Source organism: Microcaecilia unicolor, chromosome 1 (assembly GCF_901765095.1).
Source record: "Microcaecilia unicolor chromosome 1, aMicUni1.1, whole genome shotgun sequence".
Lineage (NCBI taxonomy): Eukaryota > Metazoa > Chordata > Amphibia > Gymnophiona > Siphonopidae > Microcaecilia > Microcaecilia unicolor.
In genome coordinates, this window is record NC_044031.1 from 619,152,874 (window position 1) to 619,179,338 (window position 26,465).

General features: G+C 47.7%; 1 protein-coding gene across 1 annotated transcript in view; it reads left to right on the plus strand.

Moving 5' to 3' along the window:
• The window catches only part of TONSL (tonsoku like, DNA repair protein), a 281,739-nt gene that overhangs the window by 38,222 nt on the left and 217,052 nt on the right, over nt 1-26,465 (plus strand). The window contains exons 8-9 of the mRNA XM_030220206.1: nt 10,858-11,003; nt 21,602-21,754. Of these exons, the coding sequence (XP_030076066.1) occupies nt 10,858-11,003; nt 21,602-21,754 (299 nt within the window). The remainder of the gene's footprint in view (nt 1-10,857; nt 11,004-21,601; nt 21,755-26,465) is intronic.

Sequence of the window (26,465 nt, forward strand, 5' to 3'; positions counted from 1 at the left end):
TGGTGCAGCGGGCTTCCCCCTCGGATCCTTCCCTGAGGGCTGATTGGCCAGCCCTGGAATAGGGCTTGGCCTACTTGGCAGACTTGCTGCATGATGTCTTGAGAGCCTCGGCTAAAGGTATGGCTCAGACAGTCTCTGCACGGCGGTGGCTTTGGCTAAAGCATTGGTCTGCTGACCACGCCTCTAACTCTTGCCTGGCTAAGTTGCCTTTTAAAGGCAAGCTGCTCTTTGGGGTCGAGCTGGACAAGATTGTGACCGATCTCGGCACGTCTAAGGGCAAGAGGTTACCGGAGGTCAGGGCTCGGGCCAGTGGTGCCCGCCCCGGTTCCTCCAAAGGACGGTTTCAGGAAGCCCGTCGGTATCGCCCGGGCTAGTCGGGCTCCTCTGCCCCCTTTTCCTTCATAAGGAACTTCTCCCCCAAGCAGCATTCCTTTCGCAGAGACCACCGTCCCAGAGGTGCCTCCTCCGGTCCTCCCCCAGGGTCTCATACCCAATGACGGGGCGCTGGTCCATGGCCCAGAGCAGATTGGAGGACGCCTATCCTCGTTTCTGGGCGAGTGGACCGGGGTAACTTCAGACGCTTGGGTGCTGGAAGTCATCAGAGATGGCTACAAGCTAGAGTTCTGCCGACCCTTAAGAGACGGGTTTGTGCACTCTCCCTGCAAGTCTCCGGGCAAAGCTGTGGCAGTGCAGCAGACTTTGGACAATCTGATCCGCCTGGGTGCGGTCGTTCCAGTGCCAGAAGATCAGCTTGGCAAGGGACGTTACTCTATTTACTTTGAGGTACCAAAGAAAGGAGGTTCTGTCCGGCCTATCCTCGACCTCAAAGGGGTCAATCGGGCCTTGTAAGTTTGGCACTTCCGGATGGAGACTCTCCGCTCTGTTATAGCGGCAGTGCAGGCAGGGGAGTTCCTGGCATCCTTGGACATCAAGGAAGCTTACTTGCATATTCCCATCTGGCCGCCTCATCAACGCTTTTTGTGTTTTGCAGTTCTGAGCCGACACTTCCAGTTCAGAGCCCTCCCTTTCGGGTTAACTACTGCTCCGCGGACCTTCTCCAAAGTAATGGTGGTCATCGCGGCCTTCCTACGCAAGAAAGGAGTACAAGTCCATCCTTATCTGGACGACTGGTTGATCCGAGCCCCCTCTTATGCAGAGTGCGGCAGAGCTTCAGACCGGGTGATTGCTCTTTTGAGCTCCCTGGGGTGGATCATCAACTGGGAGAAAAGCCAGCTGCGCCCGACTCAGTCCCTGGAGTATCTGGGAGTTCGATTCGACTCCCAAGTGGGCAGAGTGTTCCTGCCAGACAATCGGATTGTCAAGCTTCAGGCTCAGGTGGGCAAGTTCCTAGCAGCCTCTCCTCTTTGGGCTTGGGACTATGTGCAGCTGTTGGGCTCGATGACTGCCACGATGGAAGTAGTGCTCTGGGCCAGGGCCCATATGAGACCTATACAGCTCTCTCTGCTGCAGCGATGGACTCCAGCTTTGGAGGATTACGCTGTGTGCCTTCCCTTGGATCCGGCGGTGCGCAAGGCGCTGAGCTGGTGGCTGAGGCCAGACAAGCTGTCCGCAGGAATGCCTCTTATGACCCCGGAGTGGGTTGTCGTCACGGCGGATGCCTCTTTGATGGGCTGGGGAGCCCACTACTTGGGAAGGACAGCGTAGGGGCTCTGGTCCCCTGCAGAGGCAAAGTGGTCTATCAACCTCCTGGAACTCAGAGCCAGTCGGTTGGCGCCTTTGGAGTTTCTCCCGGTCCTGGCGCTGAAGCCAGTACGGGTCCGGTCGGACAATGCCACGGCCGTGGCCTATGTCAATCGCCAGGGAGGTACCATGAGCGCCCCTCTAGCCAAGGAGGCCATGAAGCTATGCCTGTGGGCGGAAGCAAACCTGGAACAGCTGTCGGCGGCCCACATTGCGGGAGTCATGAATACTGCTCAGGCCTTCTTGGACATCACGAAGCGCTGGGGCCAGCCGAGCCTAGATCTGAGGGTGTCATCAGCCAATTGCCAAGTGCCGCGCTTTTTCAGCAGAGGACGGGACCCTCGATCTCTGGGAGTAGATGCTCTTCTCCAACAGCGGCCGACACAGGAGCTTCTCTATGTGTTCCCGCCTTGGCCCATGTTGGGCAGGGTGCTAGGCTGGGTGGCAAAGCATCCGGGCCGGATAATCCTGGTGAGTCCGGATTGGCCCAGACGTCCCTGGTATGCGGACTTGATCAGGCTCTCAGTGGACGGCCCTCTGTAGCTGCCAGAGGAGTGGAGCCTGTTGCATCAGGGTCCCGTGGTAATGGAGGATCCCTCCCCCTTTGGTCTTTCAGCCTGGCTATTGAGCGGCAGCGTCTGAGGAAGAAGGGCTTCTCAGACAAGGTCATCGCCACTATGCTGAGAGCGAGGAAGCGCTCTACTTCTACTGCTTAGGCCAGGGTTTGGCGTACCTTTGCATCGTGGTGTGAGGCAGGCTCACTTTCTCCCTTCACGGCTCCAATTTCTTCAGTATTGGCGTTCCTGCAAGAAGGTCTGGAAAAAGGCCTGTCGCTCAGTTCCCTTAAGGTCCAGGTAGCGGTTCTTGCTTGCTTCAGGGGTCACCTGAAGGGTGCTTCCCTGGCCTCGCAGCCAGATGTGGTACCTGCGTGGAATCTCAATCTGGTGCTAAGAGCCTTGCAGAAGCCGCCTTGTGAACCCTTGTCGAGGGCATCTCTGAAAGACCTGACGTTGAAAGCAGTCTTTTTGGTGGCTATCACTTCAGCCAGAAGAGTTTCCGAGCTCCAGGCGCTATCATGTCGGGAGCCCTTTCTGCAGTTCACTGAGGCAGGAGTGTCTATTCGCACAGTGCCTTCCTTCCTGCCCAAGATTGTTTCTCGCTTCCATGTGAATCAGCAGCTCTGTCTACCCTCCTTTCGTAGGGAGGACTACCCAGAGGAGCACAAATATCTAGATGTGAGACGAGTCGTCATCTGATACTTGGAAGTGACCAATGATTTCGGAAGTCGGATCATCTGTTTGTGCTGTTCGCAGGTCCTCATAAGGGTCTGCAGGCTGCCAAGCCTACAGTGGCACGATGGGTCAAGGAAACCATTGCAGCGGCTTATGTGGCCGCGGGGAAGGTGCCGCCTATCCAGCTGAAGGCTCACTCCACTAGAGCACAGGCGGCCTCGATGGCAGAGGCCGGGTCCGTCTCCTTGGAAGAGATTTGTAGGGTGGCAACTTGGGCATTGGCTCATACCTTCTCCAGACATTACCGCTTGACTGTGGCTGCTCGGGCGGAGGCCCGGTTTGGAGCTTCAGTGTTGCGGTCAGGGATTTCTGTGTCCCGCCCTGGGTGAGTACTGCTTCGGTACATCCCACCAGTCTATGGATTGATCGGCATGATGATATGGAAGGTAAAATTATGTATCATACCTGATAATTTTCTTTCCATTAATCATAGCCGATCAATCCACAGCCCCTCCCAGATATCTGTACTGTTTATATTCTGGTTGCATTTCAGGTTCAAGTTTAGTCTTCAGTTCCTGTTCAGGAGGACTTCGTGTTCAAGTCTTTTCCATTGGATTCTTCAGGAGTTGAGACGATTTTGTGTTACAGTGAGCTGCTGCATTCCTCTCCCCTCCGTTTTACGGGGCTGGATTGAGACCTAAATTCAGCCGGCGCTCCCTCCCGCTTCGTGCGGCTGTAGGGCAGCTTTGTACCTTAGGGTCAGTCAGCTCCTCCCGCGGTTGTGGTTGCAGGATAAGCCAGATCCCCCCGCATCGGCGGGTGTGGTGTCCCTCCCCCGCTCCGCGGGGATGAGCTGGATGGATTCCCCTCCCCCATTTGTGTGAGGATGAGCTGGGTTGATTCCCCTCCCCCGTTTCGGCGGTGGTGAGCTGGGCAGAGTGTCCCTTTGTGGGTGTAATTCTCTAAGTGCTGAGTCCTGCGGATGGAGCTTTGATATCGACATACTGAGGAGTTTCCGGCAGCACATGACCACATATAGGGAGGCAAAAGGATTGCTCTCTATCTCCACCTGCTGGTAGATGGACACAACCCACCAGTCTATGGATTGATCGGCTATGATTAATGGAAAGAAAATTATCGGGTACGATACATAATTTTACCTTGTATGGAGCATAAAACGACTTCTCCAGCTCCACGGGCATGTACAATTGAGTCTGTCCAAACCAGTCCCTCAAATGACGTAGTAAACACGCCTGAAATTCGGGAACCCCATACCTCCCTGCTTCCAGTCTCCTAACATTAAAGCCATATTAATTTTCGGTTTCTTGTTGGCCCAACAGAAACGGCTCAACAGTCTATACAGCGAATACATCTTTCTGCAAAAGCCTCAAAGGCAACGTCTGAAGCACAAAGCCACCGAGGACCATCTATATCAAACTCTACCCATTACTGAGAGTGGTGGATCTTTCCAGTATTCCAGCTGTTGCCTTGTAGCTTCCATAAGGCCCGATATGTTAAGACGATATAATTCCCTAACATCCATTCAGAAATGAACCCCCAGATACTGGAACCTAGTGGATGCCCAGCGTAGGGGGAACTCCACCCCCATGATCTTTGTATTTGTGAAGAGGATGACAATGCCTCTGATTTGTCTAAGTTAAGGCGTGGTAGCCATGTTAGTCCACTTCTAAAGATAATCAATAGAAATAAAACAAAATAAAACGGAAAAGAAAATAAGATGATACCTTTTTTTATTGGACATAACTTAATACATGTCTTAATCAAGAGTAAAATCCCTATCAGATGGATGCAGCTCCCTCCATATGTCCACCAGATCCAGCAGATGGCCCATCTGGAGCAGACCCCTGTTAGCATGATAGGAAGTGTGGGGATCCGGCAAGGACTTGTCTAACTCCAGGCCCCATACAGCTTTAAAATCCCCTCCACCACCAATGAGGAAGAGTCCAAAGAGACCAGACCACCAATCATCGCCTGATAAAACTTTTTATCATACTGATTTCGGGCGTAGACATTGCAAATGTACACCGTATGGTGATTAATCCCTACTTTGGCCAATATGTATCTGCCCCCTGAGTCTGCCGTCAAAATTTGCACACTCTCCACAACTCCCTTTCGAAACAAAATTGCAACTCCCCCCTTTTTCCCCTGAGCTGCCGCTGCCACACACTCTCCCACCCACCAGGTCTTGAGCTTTGCATGTCTCAGTGTTAAGGTGTGTCTCCTGCAACAGGGCAATATCAATTTTATGTCTCTGCAAATGCTGTAAAATTTTTGACCTCTTTACTGGTGAATTAATCCCTCCCACATTCCACGTTACTAATTTCACCATGGTGACAAGAAATCTGCAGCCTCCAAAACAATGAATCTCAAAACGTTATATGGGCAGAGACGTCCCAGCCATCGCCTCCACTCTTCACACAAATCTCCAGGATATTTCCAACCTCCACCTCTTTAACTTCATGTAATAACTCCCAACCTACTTCCATACCCCTAGACCACCCTTTCTCCCCCCCTTACACCTCCCCAGCCTCCCTGCTGATCAACTTATCAAACCATTATATCACCACCAGACCCCATTAGTTTTACCCGAACCCACCCAATCGTACATATCCTTTATGAGTGACAGTTACATTTACTCCAAAGTTACCCCCGCAACAGTCCCCCACCCTCAACAAAAATCTTTAACTTGTATGTCTCATTCTTACAGTTCTGAATGTCTTTCATGTTGATTGCAGTCCCACTTACAGTGATGTTCCCCTCTTCACAACACCGTAATCACCCCCCACAAAAAATTCTTCATTCTTCAAACATTACCAGTTACTTTACAGTCCCTGTGCTCTAAGCTTCCTTGCCCTGCAGACGATTGAGAAAGGCCCGCGCTTCCTCCACTGTGGTATAAGAATTTGTTGCACCTTCATGTACTATCCTTAAAATGGCAGGGTAAATCAATGCAAATTTAACTTTACTGGCAAACAACTTGGAGCAGATAGGGGCAAAAGCTCTCTGTTGTGCAGCCACTCCAGCCGAGTAGTCCTGAAAGCATTTTGGTTCTCATATTGAAGAGATATTCCCATACGAATAGCTTGCTTGTGAACAAAGTTTAAAACACTGAGGATAACCACTCTGGGTTTCTGAGGCAAGGATTGCCGTGATCCCATTCTGTGAGCACGTTCGATTCTCAGCGGTCCACTAATATCAGGCAATTGAAGCTCTCTCGTGAGCCACTGTTCCAGAAAACTTTTAGCCAGAATGGCCTCAGGGAGCCCCACCTGCCGCAGGTTATTTCTTCTGGACCTGTTTTCCAGGTCCTCCACCTTCGCTTCCAGCATTTTTTTATGCATGGCCCCCTGTGCTTTTTCCACCACTGTAACTTGATCCTCCACTGCGCTCTTTCTCGATTGAAACGCCACACATTCCTTAGACAGGTCTTCCAGTTGCTCTTGCAGGCGTTCCAACTTAGAATCTATTGGTGATAAACATCTCTCTAAAAGCTCTTCTAACACCACTGTCATTTCTGCTGTAATCTCTGTGACCCACGCTGACGAGATCGTTGGGTCGGCTGGACTCGCGGGTGCCGCCATTTTATCTTTGCCCGCTCTATGCCTCGCCTTCTCCTTGTGTGCCGCTCTTGCCGCCGTGAATCTCACATGGCACACCAATTAAGCCCAGAACTTAATCCTCTCACTTTCTGCTACTTCAGTTTTATTTTTCTGAGGTACAATGGTCTTTAAAACTCAGAGGATTCTGCTGAGGCACCGGAGGAGCACACTCCTGCAGCTATGGTGTATTTATAAATATGTTAAAAAGCAGCGGTCCCAACACAGACCCCTGGGGAACCCCACTATCTACTCTTCTGCATTGAGAATACTGACCATTTAACCTTACTCTCTGTTTTCTATCTTTTAACCAGTTTTTAATCCACTATAGGACATTACCTCCTATCCCATGACTTTCTGATTTCTTGAGGTTCTTTGTCAAATGCCTTTTGAAAATCCAGATACACAAATTGACTGGCTCACCTTTAGAGTGAGGTATAAGTTGATCTGGACATACTTTCTCAGTAAGTCCCAGAGCAGCTCATAGAACAACAAACAAAAAAAACTTAGTTATCTCAGCAGATAAAACTTTATTCTCTCATCCTATCTTAACTATCCCCCTCTGACAGAGGGAGTGGACAGAAACAAGTCATACCGGGGTACAAATTATATCGTAATGATAGGGTGAATCGGATTGGTGGAGGGGTAGCATTGTATATTAACGAGAGCCTTGAATCAAATAGATTGAAAATTCTGCAGGAAGCAAAACACTCCTTGGAATCACTGTGGATTGAAATTCCATGTGCAAAGGGGAAAAGGATAGTGATAGGAGTGTACTACCGTCCGCCTGGCCAGGACGAACAGACGGATGCGGAAATGTTAAAGGAAATCAGGGACGCAAACAAACTGGGCAACACAATAATAATGGGGGATTTCAATTACCCGCATATAGACTGGGGTAATGTAACATCTGTACACGCAAGGGACATAAGATTTCTTGATGAAATCAAGGACAGCTTCATGGAACAGCTAGTTCAGGAGCCGACAAGAGAAGGAAAAATACTAGACTTAGTCCTTAGTGGTGCTCATGATCTAGTGCAGGGGGGTAACGATACGAGGGCCGCTTGATAACAGTGATCATAATATGATCGGTTTTGATATTGGCATTGAAGGAAGTGAAACTAGGAAATCAAGTACGCTAGCGTTTAACTATAGAAAGGGTGATTACGACAAAATGAGAAAAATGGTGAAAAAAAGACTGAAAGGAGCAGCTCGCAGAGTAAAAAACTTGCATCAGGCGTGGATGCTGTTTAAAACACCATCCTGGAGGTTCAGGACAAATATATTCCACGTATTAGAAAAAAGGGAAAAAAGACTAAACGTCAGCCGGCGTGGCTAAACAGTAAGATAAAGGAAATCATTAGAGCCAAAAAACAATCCTTCAGAAAGTGGAGAAGAGAACCAACTGAAAGTAACAGGATAGATCATAAGGAATGCCAAGCCAAATGCAAAGCGGAGATAAGGAGGGCAAAAAAGGACTTTGAGAAGAAATTAGCGTTGGAAGCAAAAATACATAGTAAAAACTTTTTTAGATACATTAAAAGCAGGAAACCGGCCAAAGAGTCGGTTGGGCCGCTGGACGAAAATGGTGTTAAAGGGGCGATCAAGGAGGACAAAGCCGTAGCGGAGAAATTAAATGAATTCTTTGCTTCGGTCTTCACCGAGGAGGATTTGGGGGGGACACCGGTGGCGGAAAGAATATTTGAAGCGGGGGAGTCGGAGAAACTAAACAAATTCTCTGTAACCTTGGAGGATGTAATGGGTCAGTTCAGCAAGCTGAAGAGTAGTAAATCACCGGGACCTGATGGTATTCATCCCAGAGTATTAATAGAACTAAAAAATGAACTTGCGGAGCTACTGTTAGAAATATGCAATCTGTCCCTAAAATCGAGTGTAATACCGGAAGACTGGAGGGTAGCCAATGTTACTCCGATTTTTAAGAAAGGTTCCAGAGGAGATCCGGGAAATTATAGACCGGTGAGTCTGACGTCGGTGCCGGGCAAGATGGTGGAGGCTATTATTAAGAATAAAATTGCAGAGCATATACAAAAACATGGACTGATGAGACAAAGTCAGCACGGATTTAGAGAAGGGAAGTCTTGCCTCACCAATCTAATGCATTTTTTTGAGGGGGTAAGCAAACATGTGGACAATGGGGAGCCGGTTGATATTGTATATCTGGATTTTCAGAAGGCGTTTGACAAAGTGCCGCACGAAAGACTCCTGAAGAAATTGCAGAGTCATGGAATCGGAGGTAGGGTATTATTATGGATTAAGAACTGGTTGAAAGATAGGAAGCAGAGAGTAGGATTGCGTGGCCAGTATTCTCAGTGGAGGAGGGTAGTTAGTGGGGTCCCGCAGGGGTCTGTGCTGGGTCCGTTGCTTTTTAATGTATTTATAAATGACCTAGAGATGGGAATAACTAGTGAGGTAATTAAATTCGCCGATGACACAAAATTATTCAGGGTCGTCAAGTCGCAGGAGGAATGTGAACGATTACAGGAGGACCTTGCGAGACTGGGAGAATGGGCGTGCAAGTGGCAGATGAAGTTCAATGTTGACAAGTGCAAAGTGATGCATGTGGGTAAGAGGAACCCGAATTATAGCTACGTCTTGCAAGGTTCCGCGTTAGGAGTTACGGATCAAGAAAGGGATCTGGGTGTCGTCGTCGATGATACGCTGAAACCTTCTGCTCAGTGTGCTGCTGCGGCTAGGAAAGCGAATAGAATGTTGGGTGTTATTAAGAAGGGTATGGAGTCCAGGTGTGCGGATGTTATAATGCCGTTGTATCGCTCCATGGTGCGACCGCACCTGGAGTATTGTGTTCAGTACTGGTCTCCGTATCTCAAAAAAGATATAGTAGAATTGGAAAAGGTACAGCGAAGGGCGACGAAAATGATAGTGGGGATGGGACGACTTTCCTATGAAGAGAGGCTGAGAAGGCTAGGGCTTTTCAGCTTGGAGAAGAGACGGCTGAGGGGAGATATGATAGAAGTGTATAAAATAATGAGTGGAATGGATCGGGTGGATGTGAAGCGACTGTTCACGCTATCCAAAAATACTAGGACTAGAGGGCATGAGTTGAAGCTACAGTGTGGTAAATTTAAAACGAATCGGAGAAAATTTTTCTTCACCCAACGTGTAATTAGACTCTGGAATTCATTGCCGGAGAACGTGGTACGGGCGGTTAGCTTGACGGAGTTTAAAAAGGGGTTAGATAGATTCCTAAAGGACAAGTCCATAGACCGCTATTAAATGGACTGGAAAAATTCCTCATTTTTAGGTATAACTTGTCTGGAATGTTTTTACGTTTGGGGAGCGTGCCAGGTGCCCTTGACCTGGATTGGCCACTGTCGGTGACAGGATGCTGGGCTAGATGGACCTTTGGTCTTTCCCAGTATGGCACTACTTATGTACTTATGTACTTATGTAAGTCTAAGACCTGTGAAGACCTTATCTCCACACCCCCCCCCCCCCCCCCCAAAAAAAAAAAGAAATCAGGGAAATGTTTGTTTGTGGGCTTTTTCTCCCAAGCTGGTCACTTTCCAGCTCACAAATTGGTGGCAGGAAAGATCTGTGACAGCATGGATACTCTTGAGTGAGTATACAGAGGAAGCAGGATATGAATAATTTAATAACTGGTCGGGAATGTGACCACAAAAATGAGGCATGCATGTGGAGCCCATAAATTCTTATCTATTGTTTGGAACATGTATAGACTGGAGAAAGTACAAAAGATCTTTAGCTAGGGTACTGAGGGTTAAAGCCTGAGATAATCACAAACCGGCTGATGTTCAAAACCATTTAACCATCCAAGAGCGGCACCTGGCCAGTTAAATGGTATTTAGTCAGTGATCCGCCAGTATTCAGCGGAGATTCTTGGCTGTCTCCTGCTTAGTGGTTAGCAAATAGCTGGTGTTATCATGCAATGTAACTAGCTGTCCGCTGATTTTCAGTGCATCAGCGTCTACGTTTGGTGGCCAAATCTGGCCACATCGATAGCAGGTCTATCTTTGGCCACTGTGAACTTAGCTGGCCAGCGCTGAATATCAGCTTGGCCAGCTGTGTACTTAGCGGCCAAAAATAAACCGGATACTCAGTGTCAGTCACCGGAAACAGACCAGCAGTGAATATCTTGATTCAGCGCTGACCTGTTTTTTTTTTTTTTTTTTGTCTGACTGCATCTAATTTCCTATCTGAATATTCGTATACTAAGAGCCAAGGAGAAGAGCAGTAGAGTGCAAGTTTCTTGCTTATTATAAACTTTTCTTTTTTTGTGGATCTGACCCTGGTGGTGTCTTTGGCAGCTATCAAAGGGTGCAGCTTGGAAGAGACATTGGCAGAGCTAGCAGAAGAAGACCTGGAGAGAGCCATGACTGTGTATGAGCAGCTAGGAGACCTCTTCTGTAAAGTGAGCTGCTATAATAAGGCTCTTGAGGCCTACAAAATGCAGGTAATTTTACAATAATGGAAGGTAAAAGTTTGAATTTAATGAAGAGTAGGGTTTGTGGTATACATCAGAGCCTTCTTACACTGGACAAGATCACAGTGAATTGTCTGTTGCAGGAACCTGAGAAAGTTCAGGACTTCCTAGAACACCCTGTGGTCTCTTAGCCACTGCCTTATTACTCGGTCCTGATCTTTTCCTAGAACCACTCCTGATCTCTACCATCATCTTTTCCTATAAGCCCTCCTGTCCTATACTCTCCGTCTCCATTTTGGGTCTCTGCCCTCATGTCTCCTCACAGCCCCTACTACTACTACTATTTAGCATTTCTATAGCGCTACAAGGCATACGCAGCGCTGCACAAACATAGAAGAAAGACAGTCCCTGCTCAAAGAGCTTACAATCTAATAGACAAAAAATAAATAAAGTAATCAAATCAATTAATGTGGACGGGAAGGAAGAGAGGAGGGTAGGTGGAGGCGAGTGGTTACAAGTGGTTACAAGTCAAAAGCAATGTTAAAGAGGTGGGCTTTCAGTCTAGATTTAAAGGTTGCCAAGGATGGGGCAAGACGTAGGGGCTCAGGAAGTTTATTCCAGGCGTAGGGTGCAGCGAGACAGAAGGCGCGAAGTCTGGAGTTGGCAGTAGTGGAGAAGGGAACAGATAAGAAGGATTTATCCATGGAGCGGAGTGCACGGGAAGGGGTGTAGGGAAGGACGAGTGTGGAGAGATACTGGGGAGCAGCAGAGTGAATACATTTATAGGTTAGTAGAAGAAGTTTGAACAGGATGCGAAAACGGATAGGGAGCTAGTGAAGGGTCTTGAGGAGAGGGGTAGTATGAGTAAAGCGACCCTGGCGGAAGATGAGATGGGCAGCAGAGTTTTGAACCGACTGGAGAGGGGAGAGGTGACTAAGTGGGAGGCCAGCAAGAAGCAGATTGCAGTAGTCTAAACGAGAGGTGACAAGGGTTTGGATGAGGGTTTTGGTAGAGTGCTCGGAAAGAAAGGGGCGGATTTTACGGATGTTGTAAAGCCCCTCTTGCCTACCTTCATCTTACTTATGTTACCAAGAGAACATTGGTTATTTGCCATTGTTTCCATGCATCCATCTGGTCCATCTATCCTGGCTAGTTTTCAACCTGGAAAATGTACTGAGCCAAATCGACAAAGAGCAGTAAATCACCTAGACCGTATGGCTTGCATCCAAGGGTATGGAAAGAACTCGCAAGAAATTGCTGATCTGCTGTAGTAATCTGTAACCTGTCATTGAAATTGTCTGTAGTACCTGAAGGTTGAAAAGTGGGCCAATGTAACACTGATTTTTAAAAAGGGTTTCGGGGTGGTCTGGGAAATTACAAACCGGTAAGCCTGACATCAGTTCTGGGCAAAATAGTGGAAACTATTATAAAGAATAGAATTATGTAACAAATAGATAAACATGGTTTAATGGGACAGAGTCTGCTTGGATGTAGCCAAGGGAAGTCTTGCCTCACCAATTTGCTTCATTTCTTTGAAGTCATGTATAAACATGTGGATTAAGGTGAACCAGTTGATGTACTGTATTTAGATTTTCAGAAAGCTTTTGACAAAGTTCCTTATGAGAGACTTGTGAGAAAATTAAAGTCATGGATAGGAGGCAATGTTCTGGTGTGGATTAGGAATTGGTTATTGGACAGAAAACAGAGAGTAGGGTTAAATGGCCATTTCTCTCAAAGGAGGATGTTGAATAGTAGAGTGCTGTATTGGCACCGGTGCTATTTAACATATTTATAAATGATCTGGAAATCGGAACAAGTGAGGTGATTAAATTTGTAGATGACACAAAACTATTCAAGGAAGAAGCACTGTGGGTTAAACTGGAAAGAGGGATTGATAAATGCATGTACTTGGTGTGATATGCAGGCCTCCTTCACAGTCAGAAGAAATGGACAGAGATTTGATTGAAGGCATTCAGAAGATAGCTAGGAAAAGGGAAGTATTACTGATAGGTGATTTTAATATGTTGAATGTTGATTTGGGGCGTCCCTGCTGCAGGGTCCTCTAGAAGCAAAGGGATCTTGGATTCTCGGAGGACAAGCAGGCTGCTTGTTCTCACAACTGGGTCGGCATCCACGGCGGCCCAGGAACGGAAATCTTCTATAGCAACAAAAGTTTGCTAGAGCCTTTGAGTGTGCAGGGCGTGCGCACCGATCTTCCTGCCTGTTGCGCGAGAGCCCCGATCAGTTCTTTCTTTTTCTGTGGTAGAGGGTGGCTGCTTGTTGTTCTCCCTCCACAGACCAGTGAAAGAGCCTTCGGTTTTTTGCCGTCTATTTGCTATTTTTTCTCTTCCTGTTTAGTTTTTTTTTTCTTGCCCTGTCTATACAGTTTAAAAAAAACAAAAAACTCCTTTATTTCTTAGTTTGGTCCCTTTAAGTTTCCTTTCGTTTTCGTCGCGGCCCTCTTAGGCCGCACGTATGCGTTTCTCATTTTTGTGCCTTTTTTATTGGCACAATCGAGAATTTTGACTTCGCCGCCACTATTTTTCCATCCATGTCATCGAGGACTCCCAGCGGCTTCAAGAAGTGTACTTGGTGAAACCGGATGATCTCGGGTACCGACCCCCGTGCATGGTGTCTTCAGTGCCTTGGGCCCGACCCTCGCCCAGATGCATGTAAGTTGTGTCTTAGCTTGAAAAAGCGGACACAGGCGTCGAGACAAGCTCTTTCGAACTGACTTTTCGGAGCTTCGTCCGGTTCCTTGGCGGCGTCGATGTCGGCACCGGGGATGGCATCAACCTCAGGAGCGCAGGTAATGGCTGTCCGGAGACCATCACACGTTGGGAGCAGTGAGCCGTCGAGTGGGTCTCCACCTGTCTCGAAGACTCCTGCTGGACAGGCTCACCGGGACCGACCACTTTCGGACCCGACCCCAAGGAGGTGTGTGGATTCCACATCCTCCTCGTCGGTACCGAGGAGTATTGATGACGTGCATCGAGTGAAGGCTAAGAAGCACCATCATCGGTCTCCTAAGCACGGTACTGGGAGCTACGGGGCATCGAAGGATTCGGCACCCGTGAAGTGTCGACGCCAGGAGGAGCGCTCACCCTCCATCCAAGAGGTGTCAGTCGTCGGGCAGCCCGGTAGCGCCTCCTCAACCTCTACAGATTCTGCCGCAGATTCCTGCACCGACCCTGCAGCCTTCCTCGACAGCGACTCTGGATGAGCGCATCCGAGCTATTCTTCCACGTCTTCTGGAAGGGTTGCTGCGTCAGTCTGCTCCGTTACCGGGGGTGCTTGCGCCCTCCGTACCGTCGATGGAAGCGGCAGCTGGCTCTCCGCCTGTGGTGATGTCTCTGATGCTGGTGCCGCCTGTGGCATCGGCCTCGGCTGCCACCCAGGTCGACTCCCCGACAACATCGCTAGAGGGAGCTTCATCGCCGCTGGCATGGGAGTCTACTTCTCGACATCGCCATCGAAGACACGGTTCCTCGGCGTTGAAACGGGCTTGGTTTCGGACTGCAGTTAAGGAACTCTTGTCCGATACCGATGAGGATGCCTTGTGGGATGAAGGGCAAGATCCCAGGTATTTCTCTTCTGAGGAGTCTTGTGGTCTTCCCTCTGATCCTACTCCTTCTTCAGAAAGGAAGCTTTCTCCCCCAGAGAGTCTGTCTTTCTCTTCATTTGTTTGGGAGATGTCTGTAGCTATTCCCTTCCCTGTGGTATCTGAGGATGAGCCCAGGACTGAGATGCTCGAGGTCCTTGATTATCCTTCGCCACCTAAGGAGTCATCCACGGTTCCTTTGCATAATGTGCTCAAGGAGACTCTTATGCGAGACTAGATGAAACCACTAAGTAATCCCACCATTCCCAAGAAAGCTGAGTCCCAATATCGGATTCATGGAGAACCTGAGCTGATGAAGTCGCAGTTACCTCACGACTCTATGGTTGTGGATTCCGCTCTCAAGAGAGCCAGGAGTTCTAGAGACTTTGCCTCGGTGCCCCCGGGGCGAGAATCTCGAACCCTGGACTCTTTTGGGAGAAAGGCCTATCAGTCCTCTATGCTCGTGGCCAAAATTCAATCTTATCAGCTCTACATGAGCATTCACTTGCGGAACACGGTGAAGCAACTGGCGGACTTGGTTGATAAGCTTCCTCCGGAGCAGGCCGAGCCTTTTCAGGAGGTGGTCAGGCAGCAGAAGGTGTTTCGTAAATTCCTGTCCAGGGGTGCTTACAATTCTTTTGATGTTGCATCTAGAACCGCTGCCCAAGGTATAATGATGCGCAGACTCTCAAGCCTGCATGCCTCTGACCTGCACAATCGAGTTCATCAGCAGATTGCGGATGTCCCTTGCTGGGGGGATAATATTTTTGGTGAGAGTCGAACAAGTGGTTGATCAGATCACTCAGCGGGAAGCCGCTATGGACAATCTCTCCTGCCAGGCGCCTTCTGCTACTACCTCATCAGGTAGACGATTTTTCCGGTGAAGGAAGAATGCTCCCTATGCTTATAATAAGCGTAGGTACAATCCTCCCCGACAGCCTTCTCAGGCTCATCCCCAGCGCGCTCGTTCTCGTCAACAGTGTGCGCCAAGGCAGGCCCCTGCGGCTCCCCAGCAGAAGCAAGGGACGAGCTTTTGACTGGCTCCAGTTCAGCATAGCTACTGTAAAAGTGTCTGTGCCAGACGACTTGCCAGTCGGAGGGAGGTTAAAACGTTTTCACCAAAGGTGGCCTCTCGTAACCTCCGACCGGTGGGTTCTTCAAATAGTCCAGTTAGGATACTCTCTCAATTCGATATCCAAACCTCCAAATTGCCCACAGGGAGCTCAGTCCTTCAGCTTCCAGCACAGGCAGATACTTGTAGAGGAACTCTTTGCCCTTCTCAGCGCCAATGTGGTCGAGCCCATTCCACCAGGGCAAGAAGGGCTGGGATTCTATTCCAGGCACTTTCTTGTACAAAAGAAAACAGGGGGGATGTGTCCCATCCTAGACCTAAGGGCCCTGAACAAATTCCTAGTCCTTCAAAAGTTCAGGATGGTTTCCATGGGCACCCTTCTTCCCATGATTCAGGAAAATGATTGGCTATGCTCTCTGGACTTAAAGGATGCTTATACACACATCCCAATACTTTCAGCTCACAGGAAGTGCTGCCTTTTGGTCTGGCGTCTGCGCCCAGGGTCTTTATAAAATGCCTGGCAGTAGTTGCAGCGTCGCTACGCAGACTGGGAGTGCATGTGTTCCCTTATCTTGACAATTGGCTGGTGAAGAACACTTCAGAGGCAGGAGCTCTACAGTCCATGCAGATGACTATTCAACTCCTGGAGCTCCTCATGTTTGTCATAAATTACCCGTCCCATCTTTTCCCTGTTCAGAAACTGGAATTTTATAGGAGCTCTGCTGGACTTGCAGATGGCTTGTGCCTATCTTCCAGAAGCGAGAGCAGACAATCTTCTCTCTCTAGTTTCCATGGCCAGGGTGTCTCAGCAGATCACAGCTCGGCAGATGTTGAGACTTCTAGGCCATATGGCCTCCACAGTCCATGTGACACCCATGGCTCATCTTCACATGAGATCAGCTCAGTGGACCCTAGCTTCTCAGTGGAATCAAGCTGCAGGGGATCTAGAGGATGCAATCTAGCTGTCCACTGATTTTCACAATTCCCTTCAGTGATGGACAATTCGGTCCAATTTGACCTTGGGACGTCCTTTTCAAATTCCTCAGCCACAAAAAGTGCTGACAACGGATGCATCCCTCCTAGGGTGGGGAGCTCATGTAGATGGGCTTCACACTGAAGGAGTTTGGTCCCTCCAGGAAAGAGGTCTTCAGATCAATCTCCTGGAGTTGCGAGCGGTCTGGAACGCTCTAAAGGTTTTCAGAGATCGGCTGTCCTATCAAATTATCCAAATTCAGACAGACAATCAGGTTGCGATGTACTACATCAACAAGCAGGGGGGCACCGGATCTCGCCCCCTGTGTTGGGAAGCCGTCAGGATGTGGCTGTGGGCTTGCCGTTACGGCATGTTTCCCAAGGCCACATGCCTGGCAGGTGTAAACAACAGTCTGACCAACTGGTTGAGCAGGATAATGCAACCTCACGAGTGGTCGCTGAATTCGGGCGTTCTACGCAAGATCTTCCGAGAGTGGGGCACCCCCTCGGTGGATCTTTTTGCCACTCAAGTCAATCCCAAAGTCCCTCAGTTCTGTTCCAGACTTCAGGCCCACGACAGACTCGCGTCGGATGCTTTTCTCCTACATTGGGGGAAGGGCCTTCTGTACACATATCCTCCCATACCTCTGGTGGGGAAGACTTTGCTGAAACTCCAGCAAGACTGCGGAACCATGGTTCTGATTGCTTCCTTCTGGCCGCGTCAGATTTGGTTCCCTCTTCTTCTGGAGTTGTCCTCCGAAGAACCGTGGAGATTGGACTGTTTTCCAACCCTCATCACTCAGAACGAGGGGGCACTTCTGCATCCCAACCTCCAGTCTCTGGCTCTCACGGCCTGGATGTTGAGAGCGTAGAATTCGCTTCCTTGGGTCTTTCTGAGGGTGTCTCTCAGGTTTTGCTTGCTTCCAGGGAAGATTCCATGAAGAGGTGCTACTTTTTCAAATGGAGGAGGTTTGCCGTGATAGCAAGGCCCTAGATCCTTGCTCTTGTCCTACACAGATCCTGCTTGAATACCTTCTACACTTATCGGAGTCTGGTCTCAAGACCAACTCCGTAAGAGTTCATCTTAGCGCAATTAGTGCTTATCAACTGAATTCCTGCTATCTGAGGTACTTGACCTGGAAGGTCATTTTCTTGGTGGCTGTTACTTCAGCTCATAGGGTCAGTGAGCTTCATGCCTTGTTAGTGCATGCTCATTATCTAAAGTTTCATCACAACAGAGTAGTCCTCCGCACGCACCCTAAGTTCTTGCCGAAGGTGGTGTCGGAGTTCCATCTGAACCAGTCAGTTGTCTTGCCAACATTTTTTCCCCGTCCTCATGTCCGCCCTGCTGAACGTCAGTTGCACACCTTGGACAGCAAGAGAGCATTGGCCTTCTATGTGGAGCAGAATAGCCCCTTCACACAGTCCGCCCAAATGTTTGTTTCTTTTAATCCCAACAGAAAGGGAGTCGCAGTTGGGAAACGCACTACTTCCAGTTGGCTAGCAGATTGCATTTCCTTCACTTATGCCCAAGCTGGGCTGACTCTTGAGGGTCATGTCACGGCTCATAGTGTTAGAGCCATGGCAGCGTCGGTGGCCCACTTGTAGTCAGTCACTATAGAAGAGATTTGCAAGGCTGCGACATGGTCATCAATCCACACATTCACATTTCACTACTGCCTCCAGCAGGATACCCGACGCGACAGTGGGTTCGGGCAGTCGGTGCTGCAGAATCTGTTTGGTGTTTAGAATCCAACTCCACCCCCCTAGGCCCATTTTTATTCTGTTCCAGGCTGCACTCTCAGTTAGATGTTCTACTTCATAGGTCAATCCTTGTTATGTCCTCGCCGTTGCGAGGCCCAATTAACCTTTCTTTGTTGTTTTCAGTGAGCCTGGGTGCTAGGGATACCCCAGTCGTGAGAACAAGCAGCCTGCTTGTCCTCAGAGAAAGCAAAGATACATACCTGTAGCAGGTATTCTCCGCGGACAGCAGGCTGATTGTTCTCACATACCCGCCCACCTCCCCTTTGGAGTTGTCCTTCTCCTTGTTATTGCTTTCTTACCTAACTGATTGGGGCTCTCATGCGATGGGCGGGAAGATGTGCGCGGTGCGCACGCCCCTCTCGCTCGAAGGCTCTAGCAAATTTTTGTTGCTATGGAAGATTTCCGTTCCTGGGCCGCCATGGACGCCGACCCAGTCGTGAGAACAATCAGCCTACTGTACTCGGAGAATACCTGCTACAGGTATGTATCTTCACTTTCTCTACAGGAAGAGTTGTTCCATCAGTTGGTAATAGAACCCACGCAGGTTAGAGCTATTCTAGACTTGGTGGTTCTGACGTTATGGTGGGGGATCATTTGGCATCTAGTGATCACCGAATGGTGTGGTTCAGTATCAAGACACAGAGAGCTTATTCAAGATTGAATGAAAGGGCATAGGATTGAAGTCAAGAGGAAATGGGCTCAGGAGTAACCTAAGAAAATAATCTTTCACAGAAAGGGTGATGGGACTCGTAGGAATGGTCTCTTGTTGGAGGTCATAGAGACAAGGACTGTCTGAATATAAAGAAAGCATGGGACAGGCATGTGGAATCTTTTAGGAAAAGGAGGAGTTAGTGGTTACTGAGGATGGGCCATTTGGCCCTTATCTGCCATCATGTTTCTATTTTTCTACATTTCATAAAACATATGCGGACTGTGAAAAATTGCAGGAAGACCTAACGAAATGGCAGATGAAATTTAATGTGGACAAATGCAAAGTGATGCACGTTGGGAAGAATAATCCAAATCATAGTTACCTGGTGTTAGGGTCCACCTTGGGGGGTCAACACCCAAGAAAAAGATCTAGGTGGTGTTGTAGACAATATGCTGAAACCTTCTGTGTAGTGTGCTGCGGCAGACAAAATAGCAAACAGGATGCTGTGAATTAGGAAAGGAATGCAAATAAGACCAAGAATATTACGATGCCTTTGTATCACATGTGACCTCACCTTGAGAATTGTGTTCAGTTCTGGTCACCATATCTCAAAGAAGATATAGCAGAATTAGGAAAGGTTCAAAGAAGAGCGACCAAAATGATAAAAGGGATTGAACTCCTCTCATATGAGCAAAGGCTAAAGAGATTAGGGCTCGAGGTCTACAAAATCCTGTGTAGTATAGAGTGGGTAGAAGTGAATTGATTGTACTTTTTGGGAAAAAAAAAAAAGACCAGGGGACACTCAATGAAATTACTTGGAAATACTTTAAAAATAAATAATAAGAGGAAATATTTTTTCACCCAAAGAATAGTTAAGCTCCGGAACTCATTGCCATAGGATGTGGTAACAGCATTTAGTGTTTCTGAGTTTAAAAAAGGCTTGGACAAGTTTCCTGAAGGCAAGGTTTGTAGTCTGCTATTGAGATAGACATGAGGAAGCCACTGCTTGCCCTGGGATTGGTAGAATAGAGTGTTGGTATTATTTGGGTTTCTGCCAGGTATTTGTAACCTGGATTGGCCACTGTTGGAAACGGGGCTAGATGGACCATTTGTCTGACCCAGTATGGGTATTCTTATGTTTCTATTTCAGGTAGATAAGTGCACACATTCCTGTATTCAACCTAATCCTAGCTTCTCAGCCCTCATGTTACTCACTTGAGTTTTTAACCCTTTTGATGCCATTGTCCTCCTTAATCTTCCTCCTTCTCCCTTTCCTATCATATTGTGGCTTTAGTAGTATATTACTAGACTTCCTAATAATCCACATAGGTGCCAAAGCTAGTGAATTCACTATTCAAAAATTCTGTTTTCCCCATGTTTATTGAGATTTAGTTTTAAGCATGGTCACCATGTAGGCTACCCCAATTCCTTCTTTGCCACTCAATGCAGTCATACACTGTTATTGGGTGCCTGCATGGTGCGGTAATTATGAACCTTAGTGTCTTTTTGTTAGGAATAGATTTTCCTAAGGATGAAAGCCAAGGACAGGAGAGAGTCTTTCTTACAAGTTCTCCTGCCCTATTCCCTTTACCTTCATCTCTTCTGATACCTCACTTGTCATGTGCACACCAAGCCCTACATTATGCATCTGTCTTCATTCTGGTAGTAACTCCTAATATAGTTGTGTAGTTGATCTTGTATACCCAGTATTGCCATCTGGGGATGGTGTATGAGGAGGAGAGGCACGGGGGATAGATCAGATTCCGGGTGCTGCCATTTTGGGCTCAGGTCTTGGCAGGAACTGGTCATAGGTCTCCTGGGCAACCATTCAAGTTAAAGACTCTTGAAGGGGGCAGATCATTGGCTTTTCTGTTATAGGTTAGTCTAAAAGGTAAGTGGAGAAGGAAGGAAGATTGAACCAAGGTTATAACATCGCCATTCTGGGGATGGGCCCTTGGAGTGGTAAAGGGGAGAGACCCTGAATCTCTAGGGCTGCCGTTCTGGGAATAGAGCCTTCTGATGATGGGGTGGACTGGGTCAGTGGTGAAGAAGGAACAGCAGAGGAAAACATTCTTAGTTTTTAGGGTTGCTTTGCTGGGATAGACCTTGAGAGGGATGAGCTGATCCCAGCAGAATGTGAGCAATGTGTGTTTTATTGACTTTTTTTACGTTCTCATTTTCATTTCACCCCTCCCACATTTTTTTTCTCCTTTCCCTTCATTTTGTTTGTTGTGTTTTCATTCTTTCCACTCTTGTCTCCTTTTTTTCCCCCTTCTCCATTTATTTATTTATTTATTTATTTATTTTACAAAACAATGTGCAACCATTCACATCCCTCTCCATTTTTCTTAGTACTCTCTGACCATCTCTTCTTTCATTTTCATTTCCATCACTCTAATCTGCTTTTGTGTTCTTGTTTTCCTCCTTTCTTTTCTTTATATGGTTCTCTTCTTTCTTTGTATTTCTCTCTTTGTAATCTCTTTTCTTATTCTGCTCTCTGCTTTTCTTTTTTCCTCACTTCTCATTCTTCCATCATTCTTATCTCTACTCTCCTTTTTCCCCTGCAGTTAAAAAATGCAGAAGCTCTGAGGAAGCCGGATCAGGAGTTAGCTGTCATTCATGTGTCTTTGGCTGCTACCTATGGAGACCTGAAAGCGCACAGAGCGGCAGTGAGCCATTACCAGGCTGAGCTAGAGCTTCGTAGGGGCAACCCAACCGAGGTAAGGAGACACCTGCACATGGATTGCGTGCTTCTGATGGGAGACAGATTAGTGACAATTGGAAAAGCTCTCTCAGAAATTGCTACTAACCTAAGAAAAAAATAATTTAAGTTGAGCTGGGTAAGAGAATATACTTAACATTTATTATGTTTCACAGCAAATGGGGAAAATTGAGCCAGAATAAAGCTCCTAACTAGGAATGTTGGATACATGGACATAGCAAGAGAAACTCTTCTCCTTTTGTGGGTGAACTTAAAAACACCTGGGTACATCCTCACTTTCAAACCAGAAGACAGAGAATTGGAAGAAATATCTTCAAAAGAAAATCTCTTTTAGTTTACTAACAAAATAAGAATCATTTTATCAGGAACATGTTTATCTGTTTGATATTTTACCAGTCCCAGTAAGATTTAAAAGATCTATAGATTCCTGTGTTGCCACTATTTGACCAGTTCCCCAAATCTTTTTAAACTGCAGATGGTAAAACACTTTTTTTAACAGCTAGAATAGCTTTCTCTAGAACTTGTAGAATTTCTACAGATTTATGTAACATTTCCCTTAGGGATATAGACTTTATGAAAAATGATTAATCTGCAATTCCTCTTCGATATTTATTTTAAAGTCTTGATCTTATATTAAAATGAATCATGACCTTTAATAACAGACATAGGTGGTCATTTTATGAGTATGGTTTATGCAGGTCTGAAGCCCAGTACTTTAAACATTTATCTTGCATGAACGTCTTGTTTTCCATTTTACAAAGCCAGGATATGCACTTCAAAAACCCGAGTGTGTGAAAGAGGGCATGGTCTGGGCGTGTTTTGGGTGAGATTAGGCTGTACGTAGAAGACACATGTTTGTTCCTCATTTCAGAAGGGGATTAAATGTCAATGTCCTAACAGATCGATGTCAAGATTTACATCTACTACCAAGCATGTTTAATTTTTGGCAAACATGCTGAAATTGAGTAGCACTCCACTAGAGGGATTAGGGGAGGTTGCCCCCTTAATCCCCCCAGTGCTTTTACATTTCTAAATTGTCTAAGATAAACTATATGTGCCAGTACATACATGTTTTGTTACTATTCTACAATATTTCTCCGAGGACAAGCAGGGCATGTATTCTCACATGTGGGTGACGTCCCCTTTGAAGCCCTGGCACTTCTAGAAGCCTTTGGCAATACCCCACCTTGCATGTTCAGGTGGCTTCCTCCTACCTGAGTCGCATGGGACCTGCAGTTTCTCTTTCTCTGCAGAGCTGAAGAAGGTGCATCTTCTATCACTGGAGCAAGTTATTTTTTTTTCTCTGACAAAGAATTTGCCTTCCTCCTTGTCATCTCTACCAGACCAGTCCAGACTAATGGGTTGTATCCATCTACCAGCGGAAGGAGACAGAGAAAATAGTTCCAAGTAAACTGCCTCTTAAGGGTATCATGCAGCCTTGAATGTTCAGTATTTTCTCTTGTCTCCTAGCGGATGGTGGACGGATCGTGCAGCTGCTCTGGATTGCTGGCTGGTAGCTCCTGTCCCAGATTCTTCTGGTGGCATTGGAGCCAGGGGTGTGCTGGTAGCTGTGTTGGGGCTAGTTTTAGATGATACTCAGTGGTCCTAAGTTCCTCATCTGCCAGCTAGGGTGATATCCAGTGACCCTAGTTCCCTCCCCTACCTCCCCTGGCTGTCTTTATAGCAGGGTGATGGTTGATTGGTTAATTGTGGCATGGAGTAACTTCTCTTCCTCAGCGACCCTCCAGACCGGTCAAGACGCGTGGGTTATGTACTCCTACCAGCAGAGGGAGACTGAGAAAACACTGAGCTTTGGATACCGTATATATAACCTGTGCAGTGCCTCCACTGTGCACTGAGCACAGTATCGCCATGCAGTGACTACGGAGGTCTATTTTTCTCCACTTTAAATTGAAAAAAGAATGGATACCACACTCTATATTAATTGAGTTAGCATGTTCATGATTAAGTTAGTTTAGTTCAGCTCATTATTAACGTAACAGTACCTCCACTAGCCACTATTTTCTCAGTCTCAGAGGTAGAAGGGCAGCCTGCGCAGTCTTCAATAGTCTGGTGAGGTAGTTTTGCGAATAAGAAAAAGGGAATTTTGATTTTATTTTGGAATTCTCTGTTATTTCAGTGCCCTTACGTGTGTTTAAAAAAAAAAAAAAAAGTGCTTCGGGGGCTTGGGTCCGGTGGGGCCCAGTATTTCCCCTGGGGTGTTATACCTGCTAGTCGGGTCCCTCCTCCTGTGCTGCTCTCTCTCTGTTAGTGGCAGCTTCGTGCCTCGGCTGCTTTCTCAGTACTGGAGCCTTGAGTGCCTTACAGTCAGCAGCTGCCAGATGTCTGCTCTGTTTCTTTAAAAAGAATAATTAATTATTTTATTCGGAACGAACAAGGAGTTCAAGTTCCTTTGCCTAGACGGGAGAGCAGTGCGATTATTGTTGCTAGTGGGGGCAGATTGGTGCCTTTTCATTCCAGTGTTTGTTTTTTCCCTTCAGTACAATTATGTCAGGCAAGCTATTCCTTTGCCATGCGTGCTCCTGGCGGGGGTAGAATCGCTGGGCGGTCAGTGTTGCCTCTGCGGGGAGCCTAAACAGCTGTCATCGGCGCCTCCTGAGTTGACCACGGAAGTTCTGGCGGTGTCTGCGGCCCCTTTAGCTTCGGGCTCGCAGGCAGGAGCTGCGGCGGCGGTTTCAGTTTTGAATCCGGCGCGTTCAGCAGATCCAGCTGTTTTTGGGCCTGTTTCCCCCATTTTGGCTCAAAAGGTGACTACTGACAGTCCAGGAGGGGTTGGTTTCTCTCCGGAATTTGTATGGACGCTTTATCAAGCCTGGAAATTGGGACACCCCCTCATTTAGAGGAGGGGATCAGTCACATGCTCGCTAAAAAACCCCGTTTAGAGTGGACGGAAGACAGGCATTGTTTCTCTCCTATGGGATCTGAAGGGCCTGTCAGTGATTTTGGCGAATCCGAGGGTTTTGAGGGCTCTCAGGAGCCGGACTGTTTAGTGCCTGGTGAGGACCCCTCAGTAGTTAGAATTTTTTCATAGAGATGAGCTTGTGGAGCTCATAGATCAGGTAATGTCCACCCTTAGGTTTGAACAAGCAGAAACGTCCATGGGGGAGGCAAGACAGGTGGACCCTTTGGTGAAGGGCATTCAGCATAAAGCGCGGTCTTTTCCCATGAATAAAGATCTCAGGGATATGATTTCTCAAGAGTGGAATTCGCCGGATTCACCATGTAAGGTGTCTAAGGCAATGGCGAGGCTTTATCCTCTGCCGCAGGAGGATAGAGACTCTTTTAAGACTCCCACAGTAGATGCAGTGGTGACGGCGGTCACTAAGGCTACGGCTATTCCTGTAGATGACGGGGCCGCGCTTCGTGACCCCCAGGATAGAAGATTGAAATCTTTCCTCAGGTGTAGTTTTGATTTGTCGGCCCTTGCCCTACAGGCTTCGGTTTGTGGGGATTTGGTGGCTCGAGCTTACTTTCGCTGGGCTGAGAAGCTTCTTGATGATTCAGTGGATGTAGGAACTTCTGGGATCCAGGAGTTAGCTAAATTGGAGATGGGTTCGTCCTTTCTGTCTGATGCCCTGTACGACTTGTTGCGGGCGTCAGCCAAGAATATGGCTATGATAGTTGGAGCGCGTAGGGCCCTCTGGTTACGAGGATGGGTCGCAGATGCGGCTTCTAAGGCTAAATTGTGTTCTCTCCCTTTTAAGGGGTCTATGCTCTTTGTGGAGGTTTTGGACAAGTTGGTGCGAGGTCTTAGTGACGCTAAAGTTCCTCGTCTTCCTGAATTTCGCCCCAAAGCAGGGGCCAGAGGTACGTCCGTACGCGGTCGGTTTAGAGAGTCCCAGCGATATAGACCGGGTAGGTCTAGTGGATCTTCTAGAGGTCGTTTTTTCCATCGCACCCAGTCCTTTTGAGAAGGGCGTCATGAGGTGTGCGGGGTTCAGCCTCTGGTGCGTGTAGGGGCTCGGCTGAGTCAGTTTTACCAGAGCTGGACCCAGATCACTTCAGATCAGTGGGTTCTCGAGGTAGTTCGAGACGGATATGCGCTGGAGTTCGAAAGTTTGGTTCCCGAAGTTTTTCTGGAGTCCCCCTGCCATTCTCGGGTCAAGAAGGCGGCAGTGCGGGATATTTGCGGCGTCTCCTCAATCTGGGAGCAATGGTTTCGGTGCCTCCCGATCAGCAACGTTCAGGTTGTTATTCGATCTATTTTGTGGTGCCAAGAAAGGAAGGTTCCTTTCGGCCTATTTTAGATCTAAACAGGGTCAATGCAGCGCTAAAGGTTCCTTCCTTTCGCATGGAGACGTTGCGGTCAGTCATTGTCGCTGTTTGGAGTGGGGAGTTCCTCACTTCCCTGGATTTGACAGAGGCTTATCTCCACATTCCCATTCGTCCGTCGCATCAGCGTTTCCTTCACTTTGTGGTTTTAGGGAAGCATTTTCAATTTTGTGCTCTGCCCTTTGGTCTTGTAATAGCTCCCCGCACCTTTTCCAAGATCATGGTAGTGGTAGTGGCGGCGTTGCAGAGTCAGGGTGTTTTGGTGCATCCGTATCCAGACGATTGGTTGATTCTGGCCAAGTCAAGGGCGGACAGCGAAGCGGCTACAGTTCGAGTGGTACATTTTCTGGAGTCCCTTGGTTGGGTAGTGAATTTCAGCAAGAGTCATCTCGTGCCATCTCAGTCTCTGGAGGGTG